General features: G+C 38.1%; 1 protein-coding gene across 9 annotated transcripts in view; it reads left to right on the top strand.

The window, feature by feature from the left end:
• The window catches only part of WDFY3 (WD repeat and FYVE domain containing 3), a 166946-nt gene that overhangs the window by 111253 nt on the left and 36841 nt on the right, over window positions 1-18852 (top strand). For 5 of the 9 annotated variants that reach the window (XM_017820126.1, XM_017820127.1, XM_017820123.1 and 2 more), the window contains 13 exons: window positions 731-891; window positions 1975-2086; window positions 2524-2714; window positions 3801-3953; window positions 6325-6398; window positions 6501-6662; window positions 8094-8188; window positions 10212-10332; window positions 11342-11559; window positions 14262-14497; window positions 15745-15879; window positions 17122-17301; window positions 18709-18753. In XM_017820126.1, coding sequence (XP_017675615.1) covers window positions 731-891; window positions 1975-2086; window positions 2524-2714; window positions 3801-3953; window positions 6325-6398; window positions 6501-6662; window positions 8094-8188; window positions 10212-10332; window positions 11342-11559; window positions 14262-14497; window positions 15745-15879; window positions 17122-17301; window positions 18709-18753 — 1883 coding nt within the window. The remainder of the gene's footprint in view (window positions 1-730; window positions 892-1974; window positions 2087-2523; window positions 2715-3800; window positions 3954-6324; window positions 6399-6500; window positions 6663-8093; window positions 8189-10211; window positions 10333-11341; window positions 11560-14261; window positions 14498-15744; window positions 15880-17121; window positions 17302-18708; window positions 18754-18852) is intronic. The other 4 variants (XM_017820120.1, XM_017820124.1, XM_017820125.1 and 1 more) reach the window with 2 other exon arrangements.

Below are 18852 nucleotides of genomic sequence, written 5' to 3' on the forward strand. Positions count from 1 at the left end.
TTTAAGTGTTCTTCTCTGAAATTGAGGGAAGTGCAACACAAAAAGATTTAAATAACCTTATTAGAAATGTGTGTCCATAGCCCTGTTTTTAAATATGCAGACACCCAAGTGAACCATTCTCATCCAAGTGAGATTTGACAGACTTGACTCTGTTTCAACAAATTATGTAGACACCCAGCTTCTCTCTTTCTGTGTTAGGTGAGGATCCTTCATGCTTTTCTAATTCCATTCATGTGGTTCACCGGAGTTGCACCTTTTGACCTGACAAGAGCTGCAGAAGTGAATTTCTCTGTTGAACCTTTAAGTGCTGAGTTTTGCATGCTTCCTCTGAGGTTGTAGACAGCTGTCAATCACAGTGCTTGCAGTGCCTCACAAGAAGCATCCACTTTCAGAGCAGTGGATAGAAAATATTAAAGATACTGTTATATATTGTCCTTGAATCTTGCATCTTTTGTACCATCCTAAGGTGGTTTTTGTAGTAAACCATTGTAGAGAGTCTTTTCACAGGCAAAGATGCAGATGTACTCAATACTTCTCTGGTTTTTGATTACTTTGTTTTCCTTCAGAAGGGAAGTGAACAGCCCTTAGGCTGGACAATATTACATCTCAGCTATTTGTCAAATCTTTCCTCTATACTTATTCTGCAATACAAATTTCTTAAGGTTTTACTCTTGAAACTGAAAAGGAAAACAGTGGTGTTACTGAAATGAACTTTTATTTTGTCTTTAAGGCAAAGATTCAAAGTCTGAAGGAATCAATCCATCTCCAATATCTTTAGTACCAGAAGAGAAGGTATCTTTTGGTCTCTATGCACTGTCAGTTTCTTCATTTACGGTGGCAAAAATAAGGAAAGTTTACAACAAGTTGGACAGTAAAGCTATTGCCAAACAGGTATGTTGGGAAATTAGTTGGTTCATGTGCGTGACTTGTTCCTTTCTTTTAACTTCTTTGAAGACAATTTAGTCAATGCAACCAGGAACAATAATGTACTTGTCAGAAAAGTTGTCCATGATGATTGTCGTGTTTGTGGGGGGGAGAGAGGGGAGAAAGAGGAAGACGGTAACCCTAGATTTTATTCATATTCTTGAAATTACTCCTAAATTTTATACACATTCTTGGATTTACTGTTAACCATGTATCTTAGCACCTTTTGGGGGTATTTTGGTTTTTTGATGTAGATGATAGTTGTACTCCTACAGAAACACAGTTAAGATTATATGGTTGAACAATATTTCTGCTGTTGCAGATGACAGAACTGATAGATTACTCCTCTAGCTGTGATTCAGATCTGGGAACCAGAACATTAGTTTACTTTTTCTTCAAAGTACATTAAAAATCAGTGAATTTTTAGTTCAAAAGACCATCTATGAGAAAAGGCTGAGAGACTTGGCCTGGCTCAGCCTGAAGAGGCTCAGGAAGACCTTATTGGCAGCCTTTCAATACCTGTGGGAGGCTTATAAGAACAATGGAGAAAGACTTTTTACCAGGGCCTGTAGTGGTAGGACAAGGGGCAGTGATTTCAAACTGGAAGAAGCTGGATTTAAATTAGGCATAAGGATGAAGCTTTTGATGATGAGGGTGGTGAGGCACTGGAAGAAATTGCCTAGAGAAGCTGTGAATGCTCAGTTCCTGGAAGTGTTCGAGGTCAGGTTGGATGGTGCTTTGAGCAACCTGATACAGTGAAAGATGTCCTTGCCCACAGGAGGGGGATTGAACTAAATTATTTTTAAATGTCCCTTTCAACCCAAACTCGTTCTATGGCCTGGTGGGATTGTTTTAGTAGTTAGACTCATCTTCCTTAACCTTTGAGACTGGAGATTTCTCTTAACTTCAGAGAGTATCTTAATGACTCTAGTTCTGTTTTGTTATATGTTACTCTTTATCACAGGAGGAAAATACAGAAGTTATGTCTAGATTTGCATTAAAAAAACATCTTAACTTCAGCCCCTGCTTTTTTTTTCTTGTTTTCTTCAGCTGGCGATTTCTTCTCATGAAAATGCCACGCCTGTGAAGCTGCTCCATAACTCAGCAGGACATTTGAATGGACCAGCACGCTCCATTGGTGCAGCTTTGATAGGGTATTTGGGTGAGTTGAGTACTTGAGAATTATGTTCAAAAATTATTAATTACTTGTCAATAAGAACTTAGGTCTAGAAGCTAAATTATGTAATTGATGAATGGTGTATTCATGTGGTATAATGGTGCATTGTTATATTTATTGAACATTTTTATATTCCATGGACATACTATTATCTTCTTTTACTAGCATAGGATGCTTGTTTCAGTTTGTATAATGTATCATTATGAAAATATATTTAATTACGTTACCTTAGGTCATAAACTATTTTCCAGTGCAATATATTTCCTTCACATCCTTTTCCGAGGTGTCATAGTTCTTCTAGTGACATTCATTTCGTAATTCAAGCAATGCTGAAATCCAAAATGCTTTCATATTTTCACAATTATTTCCTGCAGAAATTAGATTTTATTTTGCTTTAATTTATTTTCTCTGCCTATGCTTAGGAGTAAGAACATTTGTCCCCAAGCCTGTTGCCACTACACTGCAGTACATTGGTGGAGCTGCTGCTATTTTGGGACTTGTAGCCATGGCATCAGATGTAGAGGGGTTGTATGCAGCTGTGAAGGCCTTGGTCTGTGTGGTAAAGAGCAATCCACTGGCCAGCAAAGAGATGGAAAGAATCAGGGGTTATCAGGTATGTAAGAAATGTCTTTAAACAGATCACACTGATTGAATTTCACTGTCTGTCACAGCAGTTCCCATGGAAATTCCTTGTTGTGTTATGGTAGCCTGAGTTTCTGTTCTTAAGTTTACTGAGCTCTTGGCTAATTAGCACAGATGAGTTATTTAGGATGGCTTTTAAGGGAGAGGGGGAAAGTGGCTTTGCCATGCCCTTGTGCACATTTAGGTGCTTTGGTGAAACTGAGCCTTCATTAACAGCACATAAAAGCACAACTGTGGTGCTTAGATGGCTCTTTTTCCATGATTTTCCAACCCACCTCTGCAAGCCTAGGAGCTTCTGTCTCTGTGATCTGCCAGCAAGAGAGGAGGATAGGGACACATGAAGCAAACCAAACAAGTGGACTCCTAGAATCATCATTCTGAGGAGACTGCACAAACTTTATAGTTGGTGATGCTGTTTGCTTTCAAGCTGAAGACTTATTACTTCTCCATCAGAATGGGGAAAGGGCAGTCAGTTATGCAGAAGGATTGGTTGACTGATTTGTAAAGATCTTCACATGAGCAATGAATTTTATGTTTCTCATGAAGACTGCTTTACTGAAATGGAAAGTTCTGTGGTTTGGGCAGCGCATTTACAAACTTTGTGGTGTTAATGCCTGATATAGTTACGTCAAAACATATTATTCCAAGTAGCCTGTTGCAGACCTTGGCTTACATTGACCAAACAAACTGAGACAGTGTCCTCCTTGTACCATAAGTAGTCAGTGGATCATCACATATGACCTTACATTCCACTTGTATTGACATCACCAAATAGTGTGGTTTGAGAGAGATTTTTCAACTGTGACTGACTGCCAGAGGGCTGAGAGGTGTGTGTGTGCACCTAATCCTCAGGGCCTAGATACTGTCTGCAGTGTAGAACAGATGTTTTATGAGCTGGAGGGTGTCCTGGATATGCCCCTTTTGTAGCCAGCTGTAATGCACGTACTTTAAGGGCCTTTTAAGAAGAGATGCAGACATTCATCTCTACTCTTTGTGCTTTGACAACATTGCTGCGTGCTCATTGGCTGCTAATTCCTTTTCTGTTTACTTGTTCCAGTTGCTGGCAATGCTGTTAAAGAAGAAACGATCCCTTCTGAACAGCCACATCCTCCATCTGACCTTTTCCTTGGTGGGAACTGTTGATAGCGGGCATGAGACATCCATTATTCCAAATTCTGCTGCCTTCCAGGATCTGCTCTGTGATTTTGAAGTATGTAAAGCTGCACAGAGAAGTGGTGATGATGCTGGATAGTGATTACCTTAAATATTGAACAGCAGCAAACTAGGTTGTTATGCTGAGAATTTACTGTTTCTTACATAGTACAATAAAGCAGCTGAGCAACAAGATTATTGGTGACTTTTCCTGCTTTTCAGGTGGCTTGAGTCACTGCAGAAGCACTGAATGGGTGCCACAGATGTTTCTGCTTTTTGGTTTTTTAGAGGATACATTTTGTAGTTTTTGGTTCATCAACTTCTTTTAACCTTTGTGTTCTACTGCAGTGCATGTATCAAGGCATGAAAGATGCACTGAAAATAACAGTAAGAGGTAAACTTTCAACATAAAACATGATAATCATTTTATCATACATCTCCTGCAGGAGCAGTAAGGGAGTTAAAATTCTTCTTGCACAACCCATGAAATATTTAAGTGTTGTTAAACTAAGGAAAGTAGCAAAGTTGAGAAGGAAATGCTAATGTGGTAGAGGCTGATAAACAATTCGTAGACCTTGTCCTTTAGCGTTTGCTCCTTTGGTATTATCTGTACCTAACACAGACTGAGTAAAAGAATTCTGACTCACATATACTAAAATAAATAAATAAAAATACTACTAACGCTACTAAGCTAGTTATAGATACTGACTTAATATCACAAGTCCATCCTGCACAAATGACTTTACAGACTTAACCCATTTCCTTTTTTTAGATGTCTGAGAGTTTCAGAGCGCTCCTGGAAACCTTATGGAAGGGTCTTGTCTATGAAAAAATCTCCTGCTGCTTACTATAGCATTTATTTTAATAAAATCAACTGGTCTTATTAAGTTTGCTTTTTCTTGACCTTAAAGGTCTTCAGTGCTCCCAACGCCTCCACTTGTCAAAATCAACAATATGCTGTGATTGTGACACATAGAAAGAGGAAATGAGCCTCGGGTTTTTTAACTTTAGTGGGGTTCTAAACCAGAGGAAATTTGTCATCCAACAAAGTTTCCTTTTTTTTTTTTTTTTTTTTAAGTGTAATGTTAAAACTAGGTATAAGCTTGTGCTGTGTCTAAACATAGGTTTTTCAGTATCATGTGACTAGTTAATCTTTAACAAACCTTATAAGTTACAAAAATGCTTCCTTTGTCCTCAGAAATTAAACATAGACTTAATAGAAGTGAATTCATCTGCAAAAAATGATGTTTGTAGTAGAGATCTTAAGTTAGGTGAACGCTTAGCAGAGAAGAGTGTGAATCCCAGCCCAACTGCTTCTGCAGTGAGGCTGTAAATGAATTCTGCTGAAGACTACTCTTCTCTCTTTTTTTTTCCCTTTTTGTTTTCTTTCCCACATAAAAGAACCAGCTGAGAAATTTCATCAGTGGTGTATAGTCACTCAGAAGCAACTACAATAGATCCAATTTGTTGTTGTTTAGTTTGTGCCTGTCTCTTTTTTCCCTGAAGACCAACTGAAGAATGAATACACTTAACAGATTAAAATAAATTTAAAAATGTGCAGACAGTAGGTCTGTGAGTCACTAAGAAGAAACTTTTTTTGGTTTAGTTGGTTTTTTTTGTTTGTGGGTTGGGTTTTTTTTAAATTATTTATTTTCTTCTGCATTCAGAAATCAGTGACCCAAGCATTTCACTTAAATTGGATAAATTAGATGTTCTTACTCATGCAGAACAGGGAAATTAAAAGATTTGTTCTCATCATTTTAGATTATAAGATTAGAAGAAAAGCAAAAGCTAGAAACATTGTTATTTAAGCCATTTTTATACACCAGAGCACAAGTATTAATTATGCTTTGTTCAATAGCAAGTCAATTTTAAGATTGGCAGCTGTAACTGAGCTTTCTGGCTTTTATATCTTTTATTTCTTCTATTGATTGAACAATCGATTTTGTTTTGTTTTGTTTATTGGTTTGGGATTTTTTTGCTAGAGAATCTAAATAATTTAACTGCAGGAAATGCTGGGCAAAAAAAAAATCAAAATCAGGGAAGACCTTGAGTTTAATCTAGGCAGAAGATAGTAAGTTAATTTTACAAAGACAAAAATCTTCAGTTAAGCCAAATAAACTTAACACAGCGTTTCACATCAGCCTTGTAAACCCCAATAACTGCTTTGCACCATCTGTTTAAAGAGGTGTTCCAGATAATTGTGTAACTTTTTGTCTAGAACTCTTTGGAAGTTTTCAGCATGATACACTGACAGAGAATATAATATGTTTGGAAGTGTGCATTTTTTTATGGACAGGTAAATAGTCGTGTACAGGAACAATTTTAATCTCTTCAAGCCCTTCATAACCTTTGGTACGTTAATGTCCTTTTTTATTCTACAAGTCAGTCTGTGTACCCAACACATCATTGTTTATTCTGTATTTCAGGTCTGGCTTCATGCACCCTATGAGCTTCATCTGTCATTATTTGAGCACTTCATTGAACTTCTCACTGAGTCAAGGTATGAGCCAATGCAAGCCTGGTAATGGGACTTACAGGATTAGGTAATATGTAGAGGATGCCCCAATTTTAAATTGCCACCTCCTTTCTTTCCTTCTTCCAGCGAAGCAGCAAAGAACGCAAAGTTAATGAGGGAATTCCAGCTCATCCCAAGACTGCTCCTGACTCTTCGAGACATGTCTCTGTCCCAGCCCACTATTGCTGCAATTAGTAATGTGCTGAGCTTTTTGCTTCAAGGCTTCCCTAGCAGCTATGACTTACTCAGGTATCCCACACCTGTGATAGTTCTGTCTTTCTTGGTTTTATTATGTTAATGATCTCTGTCAAAAATACTTAATGGTCATATGGCCATGGAGTGTGTAACATGGAACGCTCATGAACTGATTTTTTTTTTTGCTTCTCGAAGAACTAGACTGAACTAGACATAGCCAGTATGTTAAAGCCTTGATTTGCATATTATTTTCAGTTTGTATCTGATCAAGTATGACTGGATTATCAAACTGGCTTAATGTTCTACAGGTGAGAAGTTAAAGGTGCTGAATTGCAGCTCCCTTGTTCATGTGAAGCACTGAGCACTTCTCTTAAATACCATTATTGAATATTGAATATTATTAATATTGCTTGAGATGAGCTATAATGATACTTCAGGTTAAAGTGCAGTTTTAATTACTATCCTGAGTGAAAAGTTTAGTTCCAGATTTTTTCTTAATCATCACGGTATAAAAAAATATTTAAGACTGTCAGATACGTTACCATTAATTCAGACTGATGGAAATTACACCAATTATTGCAATTCATACATACAGGAGTATATGAAATGCTTTAAAATTAGTTGAACTCCTTGATAACGTGATTTTTCTCATCTCCCATTTCATTATAAAGAAAATGGATAAAATATTACAGGGTTTGGGAGTTCTTTGCATACAAATGGTCATGTTTTCAGCTTCTCACTTTAAGTGCAATTATAGGTGTCAGAATCCTCAACCTGAACATCTGACCTGTCTTTGTTTTAATTATGCAGAAGAAAAAAATTATTCAAGAATATAACCATTGATTTTAAGCTTAAATGGTTACAGAACAAATTGTAGGATGCCTGTCTGAATTTTCCTTGTTTTCCTTCCTGGAAATAAAAAATGAAAAATATTGCATAACTTGGGAAAAGTTACACTGGCTAGGGATCATTTCAGGTTAGTTGCAGCAGAAAGGGGAATATATTGCATCTCCTTTCTTTGAGTACATCAACGTCTTGTCATGGAAAACCATGACCTTGTGTTACATAACCTCAAGCTATAGACATAAATGTTATTCCAGAGTTGAGTAACCACTGTAATAATTGATGTAATAATTGTTCATCTGTAAAGGGTTGAGAATAATGTTTTTGTTCTCCTCTCTTTAACTTGAGGTGCTAATTTTACTAGGACTTGGTGATATCTCTGTTTCCTTTCTTGAATCTTAGCATTTTCTGGGTCCCTTACCTGCAGACTTGTCTGCAAAGATTCCATTAATTACAACAAGTTAATTTATGTTTTGGCTAGTTACTTTGATTAGAGATCATTTTCCTCAATCTTTAGATGTGAGAAAGTTTCGGGATATCACCCTGTCACTAGTGTCACAGTTTTGTATTTAAGGTGAATTATTGATAGATGAGAGTGCATCTGTCATACCAGTGAGTGATGTTTTTTCTATATACGTCAAGGTTTGGACAGTTCATCTCTTCCACTTTACCTACGTTTGCAGTCTGTGAGAAGTTTGTGGTCATGGAAATAAACAATGAAGAAAAGCTTGACAGTGGTAAGTGATAACATCACTTAGAAGCAGTAGAATAAAAATACTTTGTGATCTCTTCTGTGCTTGAACACATGAAATGTAGAAATAGTGCCATTAGCAATGTCATAATTTTGTTATAACCTGGCTGCCTGTTAGTACTGGTACTTTGGTTTTCAGTATTGAGTGCAAAGCAGAGCAAAACCTGTTCAGCTTTCTTTTGTTTCCTTCATATAACACTGTATAGTTTTGTTCTCTTTCCTCCACTTGCTCCTTCAAATCAGCTGTCCATCTCTGCTTCTTTGTGAGGAAAGGGAAAAAAAAGGCAACTCTTTAATAGGTGCATCTTCCCTCCAGGTGTAGAAGAAGTGAAAGAATTAACTAAGACAGCCTAGTTATTTTTCTTAGGAAAAAAAAATGTTACTATCCTTCAATAATTTTTATATTGAGTTGTTTTGAGAACATTTCTAGCCTTGTTTTCCTTAAGATAAAAGGCTTATGCAGTTGCATTTTCCATCAGTCTCCCTGAACAGAAATGTTTTAGTCCCACAGTGAATGTCACCCAAATAACTAGAAGGAGTACCTAAAGATCCTATGTTTCTGCATCTCTTGAGAATATACTGGTGAGCAGGGACAAGTGAGAGATAAGTATTTCTGCTGTAAAGTTAGTTTTATTATCTGGTTTCCTGAAGAACAAGGTTTAGGCAGACTGCACTTTCTGGAGAGGGACTTTCCACAAGGGCATGTAGTGATGAGGCGAGGGGGAATGGCTTTAAACTAAAAGTAGATTTAGACTAAATACTAGGAACTAATTCTTTACTGTCAAGTGGTGAGGCACTGGAACAGGTTGCCCGGAGAAGTTGTGGATGCCCCATCCTTGGAAGTGTTCAAGGCCAGGTTGGGTGGATAGAGCAACCTGCTCTACTGAAAGGTGTCCCTACCTATAGCAGAGGAGTTTGGAACTAGATGATTTTTAAAGCTCCCTTTCAACCCAAACCATTCTGTGGTCTAGTGAGATTCATCATTATTCCACTGTGCCTCACCTCTTCCTTCTCAATACTTTTGCTTTTTGTGGTCTCAAAGATGATTAAATTTGAGCTTTTTAGTAAAAAAGAGCCTATGGGTATTGGAGAGAGATCCAGATTGATGTTCTCACTACAGGCCAGCCATGATTTTTTTTTTCCCCAGGCTAGCCACAGCCTGAGCTGGTTTTTTGCCTGTCTAGGAGACTGAAGAACCTTGGGGAGAAATTCAGGATGTGGCAGGAATAGAGAGAGAAGCTTTTGAGGCAGAAGACAAGAAATTTTTAGGCTAGTGGTGTTCACCAGTTCTTCTGTATTTCTGTCATAGAAGATGCTTGGTGTTTGCATCTTGTGTACAAAACCTTGGCTCAGAAAGTATCCATTTATCTGTCTTTATTTTTGCTCATCTTGCCTCAAGTTGTGATTTTATTGATTTTAAATAATGTAAAAGCATGGCCCTCTTCTGATAGTATAAGGTACAGGAAGAGGGATTTGCAAAATAACTGTAAAGCTAGTCCTGAGCTGCATGGATTGGCTTGGCTGCAGTGTGTTTTTCAACTGATGATGAGCTTGGGGATCTGTTAAAAGAAAAGGCAACTAATTTTTGTCTCCATTTCTTAAATTGGGAGGGATTTGGGAAGTATCAGGATTCCCACCCCTCACCCCCACCAACCTAGCTTTCAAAATGCTAAATGTGCATTTAGTTACCATGTTACGCAGTTTTGAGAGAAGGGAGGGGAATGTGAAGGGGTGGTATTTGATTGGTTTTGTGTATCTGCCTGCCAGGAGTGACTACTTCAGTTTAGATTATTGTCTGAGGAGTTGTGATTACCTTTTACCTGTTCTTCAAACTGCCCAAACTGTGTGTGACAGTGGTAACGGGGCACCAAACATTTCTCAGCGGTGTATGTGTACTTAGTACACCTTCCTTTGCTTATGGATGGAATTTATGAATAGCCTTAAAATGCCCAAGTTCCAAAAACCCAATTTTGTTTTTATTTTTTGTTTTTTTTTTTTTTAATATGTAGGAACAGAGGATGATTTTGGAGGACTTGTTTCAGCTAATCTTATTCTGCTACGGAACAGACTTTTAGATATCCTTCTGAAGCTTCTATATACATCTAAAGAAAAGACAACTGTTAATTTGCAGTAAGTACAAAAAAACCCTTGAGGTAGAGAAAGGTTATAGTTTTTTATTTCAAGGGTGAGAATTACACAGCCCCCATTTGATTCACTGAATTACCTTTAAGTATGCTAGTAGAGTGGAATACGTGATTCATGATGCTGTTTTCTCATAACTTCGTGTGTGGCTATAGAGAAAATAAAATCTGTCAAAGAGAAAACTTGTGTTTTTAGAGAAGTGGGGTAATCAGCTTCTCATTTGGCTGAGATCAAATGGCTCCAGCAGGGGTTATTGTTAGGATCATTGACTGTAGAATGCCCCTTAGTTACTTAAAATTGCATGTGAGGGAAGAATAATACTGTAGTTTAATGAGGCCATAGAGTCATATGGCAAGATGGAGAAGAGACATTGAATCACTCATGTTAAACCTTGACAAAATACAGCTTTCAACCCAGTAGCCTGTCTGGAGTCTGTTGATGGCATTTTGTGAATGTATGGCTTCTGTAGATTATGTAGGGATTGATGGACACACAACCCAAACCTGTTTAAGCTTTTAAGGAATAGTGCTTTAAAAAAAGGGAAAAAACCCCATGTATTTTCAGATATTTCCAAGCAACTCTTCCCTTGATAAAACCAAACAAACGACATTCCTTCACTTTTTTTAATACCGGTTTATTAAGAAGACTTGTGAAAACTTCCTGTATGGCTTAACAAAAAGTTTCCAGTTCAGAATTCCATATTCGTTATCACAAGCAACAGTTGGAGAAATATCATGCAATGGAATAGTCCCAGGAGCTGTAATTAGTTTTTCCTTTCTTCTAAATAAATACAACTTACCTGTTCTATCTAACAAGATTCAACGAGTGACATTTGTGTTTGTAGCAAACTTACCTAAGAATTCAGTTAACTCTTTGATAGATCTGAATTTGCTCTTGAAGTTTGCCCTGCACTGGAGGACATTGTTTTTTGCTGTCTAGTACGAAACTAAATGCTGTAAAATGTGACTTTTTTTTTTTTTTAACTCTCTTAACTTAGGGCTTGTGAAGAACTGGTCAAGACACTGGGTTTTGATTGGATTATGATGTTTATGGAAGAACATCTGCATTCCACCACAGTCACAGCAGCCATGCGAATTCTTGTGGTCCTGTTGAGTAATCAGTCCATCCTTATCAAGTTTAAGGAGGGTCTCAGTGGTGGAGGCTGGCTCGATCAGACGGATTCTGTCCTGACCAATAAAATTGGTACTGTGCTAGGTATGCATCTCAGCTCCTCAGAATTTAGGGATTACTGGGAGCATCTGTGCTCATGTGTTGAGGGAGGGGGGTTATTGTATGGATGCTGTCTGGGAGGTGCATCCTTTCTGTTACTGTCTGTGCCGCAATCAGATGCTTCTGCTCCTCGTTTTTCTTACAACTAACAGTTAAGATTTCCTAGGCAAAAGGAAGAGGTTTTACAAAACTGCCCTCCAGTTGACATTGCACAGATGTCACTGTAGTTCATCTGCACAAAGCCTGTGTAGCCAATTGTTTTTTTCTGTTACCATCCTGGTAAGGTTAAATATGTCCCATGGGCAGGCACATCTAAGCTATAGATGAAAAGGTAGTATAGCATAGGACCTTATGTACACAGCTAACAGAGATCCAGTAAAATTTACTTATTTGTTTACTTTTATTAGTTAGAGCATCGTGTGGTGCTGAACTGCTTTGTCTGCTGAGTTCTGTGCCAATCAGATTTACCAGTTAGGACTTCTATCTTGGGAATTTCTGTGTTCGTGGTATCATCTCAAAGTTTCTTTCCCTCTCCCTCTCCTATGTTCGTCCATACGCAAACATGCTCTCTGTGTTATTAAAGACTTTTTTTGCAGGTTCTTAAAGCCTCACTTATCAAGGTTATGTCACACCTCTCAGTTACCCCATGTGACCTAGAACTCAGTGTATAACACTTCAGTCTACAGGACCCATTTTGAGCATCTCTCAACTGTCTGAAATGCATCTCCGAATGTCTGAAGCAATGGATGTCAGTTCTTTGTAGACAGGTGTAGAGGCAATTTCCCATGGACCTGGGTTTTTTTTCAGTCCAAATAAGATGGAATGTTTTAGATGAATGTCCATTCAGGCCCTGGTGCAAACCCATTGATTGACGTTAAATGGGAGTCTTTCAGGAGCTTGAGTAACCTTTAGACCAGGGCACTTGTATCACAGTACTTTCAACTTAAAGCTGTTCCTAAAATAACTGTACAAGGAGCCACCTTTCTGTGTTGCAGCAGTGTATGATCTGTTTCTGCGCCAAAGGCTTTTCTGAATTGGTTTATTATAAAGAAATAATTGTGAAGTGTTGTTGAAAGTGATCTTACTTCAGGAAGAGGGCTCTTCCTGAAATGAAAGTATAAAAATATTTAAAAAAAAAATATTTCTGCTTTGTCCCTTTGATAGGTTTCAAAGTATGCCATCTTGTTGTTTTTTTGCATAAATAAAACTCTCCCTTAAGTTTGTATGTTTACAGTTTCCCATAATATATCCCTTGGGATATTCAGCCAGGAGCATAGGATGGTTCTTTCCATTAATAATGATTTGCATTAATAATTAGGAAGATTAAGGAAAACAGCATTTCTGAAGCTGTATAACACATGCAAATATTTATTGTTATCATAAAAAGCACCTGTTGTTTGACTAATTTTGATTAATGTTCTGTATTTTGTTTAAGAAACAATTTTTGCACAAGCATTTCCCTTGCATGATTGTACCTAAAAACTTGAAAACCACTGGTATTTTAGGCAGTAGACTGTTGTTTATTCAGTGTCTACTTTAAGCATCCAATAACATAAACACTTTCTTCAGTCACAAAATCTCTCTAAATAAGATTTTGATATACAATCACATTTGAAGAGCATTTGTAGAGTTTTCTTATTTTTCTTATTATAGTATCACTTTATTGAATCCAAGCTAGACTAAAATATCCAAATAGATATTTTTAAACTTGTGTCTCATCAACTGATAGTGACAGATTATCTAATTTTTGTACCCTGTGTTTTTTAATAAGACAGAACATATTGGCTCCAGAATTTCTCATGAGATGAAATACGAGCCATTTTTGTTGAAAGTTACTGATGGAATTCCCTCAAATTTGTAGCACAGATTTCACTGGTCTGATTCCTGATAGGTGTTTTCTGTTTAAAAAGTCAATTTCTGGTGGAAAGTGTATCTGTATCTGAGTCTCAGAAAAACAACCTGACCTCTGGCAATGTCAGAAGAATGGCTCATTCTGCTGATGTGGAAACTGAACTGTCTTCCTGCCTTCTTCTTTACTTGAAAATAAAAGCTTCTGCCATCCTGATGTTTTGATGGTTTTTTTTGTTTTTTTTTTCATTAAAGAGGAAATTCAAATACCTAGGTAGAAGTGGGGTCACGAAAGGTGGCTCTGGCAGCACTTAAATTAAACAAAATAAGAGCACTTAATACCAGCTGATTAATCGTTAACAAAACATCTGAAATAAGATGCCCCTGAGACATCTTTGGAGAAAAATTAGCTGCCCATAGACTTAAATGGGCCATGGAATTGCTGCTTGGTAATATAAATCTGTAACTGAGATTAAGGTGATACCTTCCCTCTCAGCCAGCAAAATTTTTTTTTTCAGAAGTCAGAAATTGTGGTCACAGCCAGAGTATGGATCTGTGTGTTATAAGCAGTAGCATTGGGCAGTCTGTATGGAGCAGTGTCATCTATGTGGTACTGGAAGGCTATCATTTCCTTTTTTTTTTTTTAATTGTTTAAAAAAAGTGGACATCTGAAGCAGAATGGTGTCATATGTGTGTGACAGTCTGTATGCACACATTCATTTTTTACAGCATCAGTTTCTGAGGAGGCACCCTCTCAAGTTCACTGCATGGATAAGAGTGATCTTCACAGGCAATTCCCTGTTAACATTATTGTCTTTGTGTGTTGTTTTTCATCTTAGGGTTCAATGTGGGCAGGAGTGCTGGTGGCAGATCAACGGTCCGGGAGATCAACCGGGATGCTTGTCACTTCCCAGGCTTTCCTGTTCTGCAGTCCCTTCTCCCGAAGCACACTAATGTACCTGCACTCTATTTCCTTCTCATGGCCCTTTTCCTGCAGCAGCCAGTCACTGAACTGCCTGAAAACCTGCAGGTCAGTGCACCTGTCATCAGCAGCCAGTGTAATCAGGGTTGCCAGGTAGGGATTATCTAGTAAGATGTAAATGTAGTTCTGTCTGTCATGAAAGAAAATAACGGATTAACCAGACCCCCTCCTTCTTCTCTGCAGCTGACTCAGTCAGGGTGTGCTGTTTAGTGCTGAGCTGTCTGGGGTGGGAGGACGGGGTACCCTGGGGGTATGTGGAAGCCAGGCTGTTATGGCTTAGCCATCATTTTGGTCCATTTCGGGGTCAAATGAGAACCAGATCCCTAGTTCAATCTGATGGGGTATAGGCATTGAAGGGGACATAATTTTTTGCTTGCCTTCTTTGGTTGTGGGGGTTTTTTGTGGTTTTTAAGAAGTAGGGAGTTGCTGTGTTATAGAGGGTTCACAAGGTTACGGACAAAACAAGATAACTTTTATTTCAAAAAGTCTCTGTGGTTTTTTTTGGGAGGCAATCCAGTTGTTGCTGAAAAATGTTGGTTGCTCTTATTCTGAGGAGGTTGATTTTGGGCTTGTTTGAATTGTATGTAAATGAGTAGATATTTTATAGTCTACAACAGAGTCCTAGAAGGCCTAGGGTAGTGCTTTATGATGAAAAACCACACTCAAGATAGACAAAGTGCCTGTTTAGAATGGATGCAGTGCTAACATTTATTTATCAGTGAGAACTTAAAAGTTTTCAGACCAGGTAGTGGTCTGTCTGCCTGTATTCTCAAGAGCAGTACTTGACACCACATTCAGCACTGTGCTAAGATGAAGTAGAGGCATGAAGCTCACTCATCTGTTTACAGCATTGAAGTATGACACTGTTAAATCAAAACTAAATTCTACTGCACTCTTAATGCAGGAGGTGGGAACTTTGTCCTGTTTTATTTTTTAATTCATTTAATTATTTAGGCCTGCTGGAAATTGCAACTTGATTTTTTTGTGTTGTTTGTTATCTTTTTTTTTTTTCTTCTTCTGTGTGGTATACCATGTGGGTTTTACTGCTAGATGTGAGAAGTAAACTGAGGGGATTGTGCAGCCTGTGTGCTCTTTTGTTTCAAAATACTTAAATACTTTGTGAAGAATTGGAGTTACATTAGCCCATTGTTGAAAGAAATTTTCTTCAGTGACATATGACTTTCATATGAAACTTATGGTGATAAAGTCTGGAGGATGCAGAACAATTTTTTTAGATACTGCCAAATGAGTGCATTGTATATGTAATAAAAAGCAGTATCTAATTGCATAAGAGGAAGGGATTATTTCATGTCTTCTTTCTTCTCTTTCACCTCTTACAGTTTGATTTAGACTCTATTTGGACGTTCATATTTGGAGTTCCTGCCTCCTGTGGCACTGTTACCTCTTCAATACACAGTGTTTGCACAGAAGCTGCCTTCTTGTTGTTGGGAATGCTGAGGAGCATGCTGAATTCTGTAAGCATAAAAAAAATTTTGCTTGTATTTGAATATTATGAGTTGAGTTTGCCATGTGGTGAAAAGCCAAATTAGAAAAATTTTTTGTCAAGTGTCACGACAAAACCAGCTGTGAGATAGGCTCGTAATACTTGGGTGAAAACTGTCCTTTTAGTGGGTTATTCTATGTTACTTTTTTTCCAGCGTCTGTGGAAATATTAGTGGCCACAAAAAGGCTGGGCTCCGTGTTTAGCTGCAATTAAAACAAAACAAGAAAGCAGAAGGATAAAATGTCCTTGGCAGAGATAATTGAATTTCTTTCCCAATTAACATCGTGGGGGCATGTTAGAGAGAGTATATTCCATCTGCTCAGAGCTATGCGAGTTGCAGATTTTGTACATGAACCTTCCACATGCAGAGAAGTCCCCTGACTATGAATAGCCACATGCTGGAGGAAATGAATTTACTGCCAGAAAAATGTGTCATCTTCTCATCTTTGAATCTAATGTCAAGAGTAGTGGAAGTTGGTCTCTCAGTGGGAAAATTCTGTATTTCCTTGAATCTCGAGTGTGTTATCTGCTGAAAATTATCTCACAAAATACTTTAAAAAGCAGCACCTGTCTGGTTGTCTCCTGTTTGGTCGTCATGTGTTTGTGATGTGCTCCATTGTTTGCATGTTTCTCCCATGCTAACATGTTTAGAAGCATCTTCTGGACATGTGTACTGGTTATGCCTTCATGACCTGCTGCAGGGCACATTCCTGTTGTCACATGGTCTGTCTCTTGCTGGCCACCTATCGTGGTGGTTGGTCACATGTTTGGTCGGGTGTTTATCGTATGGTGACATGCTTAGATATGTGTTCTGTCACATTGAGTCAGGTTTGTGTTGGTGATGTGCTCAAACTCGTTTTCTGTCACTTGTTTGGTCAGTTATTAGGTCACATGTTCAGACACTGTCTTTTCAGTCAGATGTTCTGACAAGTCCTTCAACACACAGTGACATGTTCTGGATGTGCTTTTCACAGCTGGTCATGTGCTTGGCCTCCTATTCAATCACTTATGTCTGCTCTGCTTGAACAAGTGCTTGTCCGTGTGGTTGATCACATTTGGCCTCATCTTTCATCACGTTACATCGTGTATGTCATTGCATGTTTGACAGTGTATTTGATTGCATATTTGACCCTGCAGCTTCTCTTCCTTTCTGAAATAAGCATTCTTCAATTAGTGCTATCTGTGCTGATCTGGTGTTTGTTTTTCAACCCAGCCTTGGCAGTCAGAGGAGGAAGGCTCTTGGCTTCGAGAATATCCAGTCACCCTGATGCAGTTCTTTCGGTATTTGTATCACAATGTGCCAGACCTCATTTCCTTGTGGATGAGTCCAGAGTTCCTGTGTGCGCTGGCAGCAACAGTGTTCCCTTTCAACATACGACCTTACTCTGAGATGGTAGGAAATCCAACTATTTAGCTGTTTGTTTTTCCCCTGAATGTTACTTTTGAGGATTTATCAATTAACAGTCATAACTCACCCTGCAAAAGAGGGCATTGTCAAGGCTGGGCTGGACATTTCGTACTTGGGTTTTGGAGCTGAAAGAAGCACGTGTTCAACAGAACAGCATTTTAGGGGGAACATACACAATTTGTTTGTTTTCTAGTGGACCATTATTTTCAATTATATGAAAAATATTAGCTCATATTTACAAAAGCTAAAAAGACTGAGTCAGCCTGTGCATTCAGCCCTCTGCTCTGGAGGATGTGATAAAATCTACAACTTCTTTTTTATTCCACTTGCCATTTCTGCTTTTGTGGTCTAACCACAAAACAGTGTTCTTGCATTTCCCGGAACTTCTGAGTTCAAGCCAGGAGAGGGTGTGAATTCAACATTGCTGCCTAAAGTATTCTTTGAGCTTAGTGCCATTTACAAATAATACTATTTCTAGAAAATGAATGGAAAGAAACAGGTACTGCTAGCCAACATCTAAAAGTAATTTTATTAAGAACATGGAAGGATAGTTGGGCTACAGGTTGCCAAATACTAGAATAATGGAGGGTGTGATAAAACAGTTCAGGAAATACTTACTGGTGGCATGCTATCGTTTTGTCAATAGAAGTGGGAGATCAGTTTTTAACAGAGCATGCTGATGAGTCTCTCATGAAAAATAGGGGATTTTTTTGCTTTTATATTAGCAGGAGCTTGGTCTCTCTCAAAAAAGTGCTACTTATAAACTAGTAATGCTGATTTGGCATTCACCTGTAGAATTTTTAGAGGAGCCTTGTGTCTCTGAGCAGATTTTGTTTTAACTGCTAGATCCCTTGGAACTTTGTATAGCTGCCTGACAGCTTGAGCTCTTCACAGTTTGAAGGCTCTTGTGACTCCAAATTGGTTTATTCCTCCAGCATTTCCCTCTGCCTAAATCAATCCCTTGTGAAATAGCTGAATAACAGCCAGGTTTCTGCAACGAAACATTATAATCCAAATTCAGCCTTGAGAGAAAATTCTTAACTGATCTTTCAGCTTTTCTGAGACAGCTGTTAAAACTAGAAAGAATACATATTTGGAGTTCTCTTAATTTCTTGGGAAAACTCTCCTACTAAAGCAGACCAAATGTCCAAAATGTTTGGTTATTTCACATGTGAGTTGGCAATGGATAAGCTTGTTGAGGGAAATCATGTTGTACCTTCTTTCACTTGGAGGAGGGAGTTACATGAAAAGAGTCAGTCTCTTGGATTTGACAGCTTTCATTACTGTTTGTGCTTTTGTTGCAGTCCTCTTTAAGAGCTAGCCTCTCAAAGGTTTCTGTTCATCAGAAATGGGAAAGCTGTGGAGACCCTTTTTTTTTTTCTCTTTTTTTAGAGATTTTTGGGAAACCGGCTTACCCATAACTGCACTCTGATGAAGGTATCGTATTAAAAAAAGAAAAGGCTCAGTTACTTTTTTGTTTTCTGTTATGTAAGCTTGATGGCCTTTTTTTTAGTTGGTTTCTGTCTTGGTTTTATT

This window comes from Lepidothrix coronata, unplaced genomic scaffold (assembly GCF_001604755.1).
Source record: "Lepidothrix coronata isolate B3197 unplaced genomic scaffold, Lepidothrix_coronata-1.0 Scaffold79, whole genome shotgun sequence".
NCBI lineage: Eukaryota > Metazoa > Chordata > Aves > Passeriformes > Pipridae > Lepidothrix > Lepidothrix coronata.